The sequence below is a fragment of the Suricata suricatta genome, chromosome 8 (genome assembly GCF_006229205.1).
Source record: "Suricata suricatta isolate VVHF042 chromosome 8, meerkat_22Aug2017_6uvM2_HiC, whole genome shotgun sequence".
NCBI lineage: Eukaryota > Metazoa > Chordata > Mammalia > Carnivora > Herpestidae > Suricata > Suricata suricatta.
The window spans coordinates 130779903-130786536 of record NC_043707.1 but is presented as its reverse complement, the minus strand read 5'-3'; the positions used below and the strand labels follow the sequence as shown (position 1 = coordinate 130786536).

Sequence of the window (6634 nt, the reverse complement as noted above, 5' to 3'; positions counted from 1 at the left end):
CGCAGCACCAGCCAGGCCCCGCCGCCGCCCCGCAGCCCAGCGCCGAGGCCGGGCCGAGCCGAGCTGGGTCGGGCCCGGGCCATGCTGCTCACCGTGTACTGTGTGCGGAGGGACCTCTCCGAGGTGACCTTTTCCCTCCAGGTCGACGCCGACTTCGAGCTGCACAACTTCCGCGCGCTGTGCGAGCTCGAGTCGGGCATCCCCGCAGCCGAGAGCCAGGTACGCCGGGCAGCGAGCGGGGTCTCTCCCCGGGGCTGCCCCTCCTGCTTTGGGGTCTCACGCCCTCCCTTTGCTCTTGGTGGGGAATTGGGGGTGGGGGAGCGGGATGGCCTCTTCCAGCTCGCCCCCGCGTCCGGGAGCGAGCTGGAATCGGTAGCTGCCCCCACGCACTCGGAGCGCGGGGTGGGGTGCCATGGAGGGAGCGGAGAACCTGACCGCTGGCGCACCCACTGCAGCCCGAGGGGCGCGTGGACTGTTGGGCGGCCCGCCCCATCTGCGGGCTCTTCGGCCTCTCTCCCCTAATAATCCCGAGTTTGGGATGTTGTGGACCGAAGAAGAGGCTCCAGGTTTGCAAGAGTTCATACATTCTACTTCCCCAACCAGAAATACCAGTTTGGATCGCTGTGGTAGGTGGATGTTCATCTGGTTTTCTGGAGACATCTCCTTCTTAAGCAAACGAGTTTACCTTTAAATGTAGACATTTGCACTCTTAGTGAAGGGAAAAGTTTGAGACTTGCAGTCGATTGTTTTGAGGCATTTGGAAATGCCCTGTTCCCTTTTCCCTACCACATGGCATTTCTGATTAAATTCTTTAAAAAACAAGGGGGGGGGTAGTTATTAGTTCAATTCAAGCTATTTGTGTCTCTGGTTTCCTCGCTGGTAGTAGGCCAGCATCCCTCTTTATTTCAGGCCACAATTCAGAGTTTGGGTGGGTTCAAAGTTCAGAGCTTTATGAGGATATTTTCATAAAAATGGCCTCGTAGCTTCTCGGTATAATTTGCTTGTTTCATTTCCCTACCATGCTGGGAGGAAATTCAGCTGCTCTTCCATTTATGTGAAATAAGCAAAATAATTTATTCCCAAAATGCCCCAAGCTGCCACCAAAGAGAATTGGTGACGATAACTCTGGCCTTTACACTAAAACATTTCAATCTTGATAAGTGGACCTTGGAGGACATGGCCTAAACATTAAGAAAATTATAGAAGTCCTCCAGAGCCCCAGAATGTGAATCTTGACTTTCTCCTGCAGTTATGAAACACTTCCAAAAGCTATTGCCCAACTGCAGCTTGTTCTGCCCTGTATTATGGTAAACAAATGCGTCAATATTTTGTTCAGAAGTGAGTATGAGTCCTTTGCACACTGTGAACTTTAGAACCTTGGCATAAAGCTGCATATCAAGAAATAATATGTTTCAGGGTGCAGTGTCAGATACGCAGACTGAAGCTACAAAGAAATCGGTAAAAGGGAATCTTTTGCATTTTTTTTCTATAAACTGTGGAACCAGTTCCCCCTCACGGGAAAAGCTAGGAAAGGACAGTTTAAGTAGGGAGGTAAACGCAACTCTGGATTTTTGTAGGTGGCATTTTCAGTTGTTCTCTACCCTCCGTTCTGTTACCCTGGTTATAGTCACCAGCTGGTGAGGGAAATAAAAAAAAAATGAAGATATAAATTGATTTTGTTGTTATCTGGGCTTGGGAGAAGATGAAAAGTGGCATGGTCTCTATTCCTGCCCTTTTGGAGATGGGCTGTAACAAATTTAAAGGAAGAGACAGATGGAAAAGACAGTTCATTTGTATGGTCCAGGCAGGCACTGTCCTCTGTTAGCTCATGATGTTAGAAGGACCTGGCTAATTGAAGGGTTAGGCAAACTCCACAAATTTTTTCTCATTCATTGGGTCACCCTTTGGGCATTCACTTCCTCCCAGGCCAGATTAGCATTTGGGAACCTGGGCTCCAACTTCGGTGACGCCTGTATCACCCAGCCTGTAAACAGCTCCCCTGTTTCAAGTTTGTTCCGTTGGCTCCATTGTAACCTAACACAGTGTCTATTTTAAGATGTCTGGTGGTCGGTTGTCTTTTCAGTTGCTCGCCTTGCCCATGAGGCAGGAACAGGATCCACCCTAGACACACACTTGAGTCATTTCCGTTCACCAAATCATAACGGCAAACATCATTATAGTTTCACCTCCAAAAACGTCCCTTGTTTGAGGCCCCCACTCCCACCACCTCACCTCCCAGGTTCTCCCACATTCCTGCTCTTCCTTCCCTCCTAGTCCTCCTGGTCTCTCTGCCTCACTCTTGTTTACCTTCTCTGTCCTCACTTCTTCACTTCCGTTTCTAAAGGGAATTTCTTTTCTTTCTTTCTTTCTTTTTTTTTTTTTTAATGTTCCTGGCTGTTGTTTCCTGTCACAGTGTGTCCAAACCACTGATCCCCAAACGTTTCCAGCTAGGTTTCCCTTTGAGTACAATGTTTTGGAACATACATCTTTGCGATATATATAATAAATTAGGAACAAGAACTAATGTTGTATGCAATATGTATGTGCACTTATACGTGCAGAATAACTGTAAACACCAGTGATGCAGTATATGAGAAGTAATAACTGTATATACCTTATAAACAACCATAGAATGGAATTTAAGGAAGGACAAACTAAAATACATGGAAATGAAAATTGTAATACTTTTCTGTTCCTACATCTTTGAAGAGCCATTTTTGCGTGCCTGCCCCACATGGGGCATCAGCTGGTCTAAAATTCAGACTTTCATATTAGCACCAGTGGTGCATAAGGGCACACTTGGAAAAGACGTTACCTTTTAACAGCTCTAGTCTGATTATAGTAGTTATAATGTGATGATAACAAATTTAGAATAGAAACCATCTCTACTTGTGCATGTGATCAAAGCTGGGTACGTTCCATCTTCTAATACAAGTATGGGCTTGGAAGCTGGGCAGGGCTCTGTTTGATGCTTTGGAACAGATTTGGCTGGGCCGACTTCAAAGAATTATCAGAACTCCACTTCACTTTAAATTAATGTCTTTGTATTTTTGAAACATGATTATAATTTACCCCTGTAGGTGGCATGTGGTAAAAACGTGTGTAGACTGTGTAAGGACTCTCAAAAGGCATATTTAAATGCCAAATAGCAATGACTGTATGATCCCGGAAAAGCAGCTCCGTACACAGCAGGATTTGTGGTTTGTAAAACACGATTTTAAAGCAGTGGAAACTGAAATGTTCTATTGTAGCTGGTTTTGACATATTTATTTTGCAGGTAATTTTCATGATTTTTTTTTTCTGATAAGTACTGCATATTCGTTATAGAGAATTTGTAACTTGCAGGAAAAAGTAAGGAGAGGAAGTTACTACCATATCCTCCCCAAATAACTGCAGTTTACTTTTTAGTGTATTTTCCCCCCTAAGCTTTCTTCCTTTTGAATGGTTAAAATGTAACTTTTAAACATGGTGCTCTGAACTGTAACAATAGTTTCAACTTTCTTTGTTCAGTCAGTCAAAGCTACATTGTTGTCATTTCTCCCATGAGATTTCAAATCTACAAATTTATAAATTTAATGGCCGTAACATACTAGCATACAGATCTATGGCAGTTTATTTAAAGGTTTGCCTATTGCTGGGCATTTGAATTGGGGAAAATCGGAAGCAGTTATTAGTAACATTTCCATGGATGTCTATATACTTAAGGCTTTGTCCCCATTTCTGATTGTTTTCTCAGGATGTATTCTTAGCTAGGTCTTTTGAAAGGCTTTTAGTAACTGTTGCGGTACTGTTTTCCAGAAGGGTTGGCAAAGTCAAGCTGTTGCATGAGATGTATATGTAGATCCTTGGTACATAGTAGGCTTTCAGTTAATAATAGATAGGATTAGGGAGTCATTAAGATGTTGAGTCCAAAGATTTTGTGGCCAGTTGATGGCCCTTACTGCTAGAAATGTATTGTTAGGATTTCTGTTGATTGAAGACATCGTGCTTAATGATGGAGTTGATGGTCTTGGAGCTGTTGTAACAGTCTACTGTTAAGTGTTGGTTAAGATTAGAATTCTGGAGTAAGTACTAGCAGGTGTGCCAGTTCTGCAGCTTAAGCCTTGTAGCTGTGTCAGTTGTGTCTTCTTAAAACTGGCAAAACTAGAATTTTTAACTTTGTGGCCTTTGAATTGGATGTTAGGGTGGAAAGGACCACCAGTGCCTTACTGAAACTCATTTTGTTTTGACTGGTGGAAATGTGACACCATCGGTCTGATGATGTGCTCCTATTGAGCTGGAAAATCATTCAGATTTCTTCTAGGACTTAAGCTATAAAATAATTATCTTCCTTAGACTCTTAAGCCGGTTTTAACAAAAAGAAATTCTCCTTTGTGGCAATTAGAATTTCAGCTAAGCTTTTGTTTCTTTCATTTGTGTCCTTGGGCTAAAATGGAATATGCCTGCTGCTTTGTCAGTGTGAAGAATGTTTTGCTCCTCACCCACATTCTTCAGTCTAGTATTTTTAGGAAATGGGGCAGATAGCAATAATTCACATTCCATATATGTGTTTGATGGTAGTTATTACCAGGATCTTAAATTTTTGTTAGATCAGGCTATTTATTTAAATTTTTTTTAATGTTTATTTATTTTGGGGAGAGAGAGACTGTGCATGGGGGAGGGGCAGAGAGAGAGAGAGAGAGAGGGAAAGCATGAGAAGGGGAAGGGCAGAGAGAGGGAAGAGAGCGAGAATCCCAAGCAGGCTCTACACTGTCAGTGCAGAGTCTGATTCGGGGCTTGATCTCACAACCCATAAGATTATGACCTGAGCTGAAGTCGAAAGTTCAGCTGACTGAGCCCCCCAGGCGCCCCTCCTAGTTCTTGTCTTAATAGCTGTGTAGTGTCAGGTCACTGAGCTCTCTGTTTACTTGTCCATAAAATGGGACGAATAATGCCCACCTAGATAGGAGAGGGTGTGGGACGGGCCGGAGACTGTGGGAACCCATTCGGGTAGAGGTGGACGCTGTTGAGCTGTCTGCGGTTGTGATCTGGCTCTGCAGGTAGCACTGCCAGCCTGGAGACGGGTCAGTGATCTGCATGGGAGGAGCATTTTGATGCTCCTGAGTTTGATTTCCTGTTGTAGATAAATGTAGATAAATGTACTTATAAAGTACAGTTAGAATGTGTCCACTGATTTTTTTCTCTATACTGATGGTTCGAGTTTCTGAACCTGGAAGATTCATAAGTGGGCTGTGGACGACTTGGTGCCTTTGTTGTGGTGGCTTCACGCGGGTTGACCCCGCTGTGGGAGAGCCGCCTGCGTGGCGTTTCCGTTGGCACACCTCCTCTTGGTTGGTGCACGCCTCAGCTGGGACATTGTCACTTCAGATGTGTGGTCGTTTTCCCAGCAGTCCCACAGGTTGTACTGCAGACTGTGTGTTGATTCTGTCGAACTTTTACTGTGTGATATGTGCTTAATCGACAGAGTAGTGGGGGTGAGCAGATCGGTGGAGTGAGAGTTGCCATTGCTGGAACATGTTTTAACTTTGCAGGTTGAGGGTAAGAACTAGCAATACGTTTTCTAATCATGTATAGAACTTAGGAAGTGTAATCGGCCCTGCGAGCTCTGGACCCCATATTTTGTGCGCCCCCAGAAATATTTGGCTTTGGACATTCAGTTTCCGGTTCTGTTTCTCATGTCAGTGCAGATTCTGAGAGCAGACATGACAGATCATTCTTCCTGGCAGAAATCTGTATTTTTCAGATTGTGTGTCAGGCAGTCTTACCGCAGGAGCTGTGAGGACACGTGAGGAAGCGCTGTGAAATGCTAGTGCAGCAGACAGACCTGGAAGGGCCAGTCGTAGCGATCATCCAGCCCCAGCTGCTTGCTTGGCAAACGGGAAATGTGAGGCCAGGGCCAGCGGAGGGACGCGGCGTCTGTCAGGGCCGGGACAGGACTCAGGTTCCCAGCTTGCAAGTCACCTGGTGCATAGCAGATGGATCGGGAGAAAACGTTTCAGAGTTTGAGTTTGTTCTGAACACCCCCCCCCCCCCCCGCCCCCGGCTCCAGGATGTAATAGTGCCGGGTAGGTTTTATGTTCCTTTGTGGGAAAACTGTAGTGTGCCCTTCCTCCCTTTCCTCTCTACGACACGGTGTATCATCTGCGTTTTGCTCTCAGGTTTTCTTCAGTGTCTGCACATCATAAAAATTGCTTTTATTAGTAGTAGAATACAAGGAAGAATGCAGCACAGGTGGTATTTGGAAAAACTTTTAAACTTGCCAGTGTGCAAGATCATTTCAAAATGGACACACTGGGATGTCGTGTGCAGTGTGGGGTCTGTAATTAACAAGACTGTGTCCCATACTGGAAAGTTGCTAGGAGAGTAAATGTCAAAAGTTCTCATCCCAAGAAGAAACAAAGACATTTGAGATAGGGCGAGCGAAACAGAGTCCTGTCCTCAAGGAGCTTATGTTTTGGCAGAGCAGAAAGACAATTAAGAAATGGATGCTTAAGGGGCCCCTGGGTGGCTTAGTGGTTAAGTGGCCTACTTTGGCACCGGTCATGATCTCACACCCACATCGGGCTCGTGCTGACAGCTCAGAGCCTGGAGCCTGCTTTGGATTCTGTGTCTGCCTGCCTCTCTCTCCTTCCCT

At 45.2% G+C, this 6634-nt stretch overlaps 1 protein-coding gene across 2 annotated transcripts in view; it reads left to right on the top strand.

Moving 5' to 3' along the window:
- Window positions 1–6: 6 nt before the first annotated feature.
- LOC115298270 (protein DDI1 homolog 2) overlaps window positions 7–6634 on the top strand; it is a 37045-nt gene continuing 30417 nt past the window's right edge. For both annotated transcript variants that reach the window (XM_029946808.1, XM_029946811.1), the window contains exon 1: window positions 7–219. In XM_029946808.1, the coding sequence (XP_029802668.1) occupies window positions 82–219 (138 nt within the window). In that variant the 5' untranslated portion in view covers window positions 7–81. The remainder of the gene's footprint in view (window positions 220–6634) is intronic.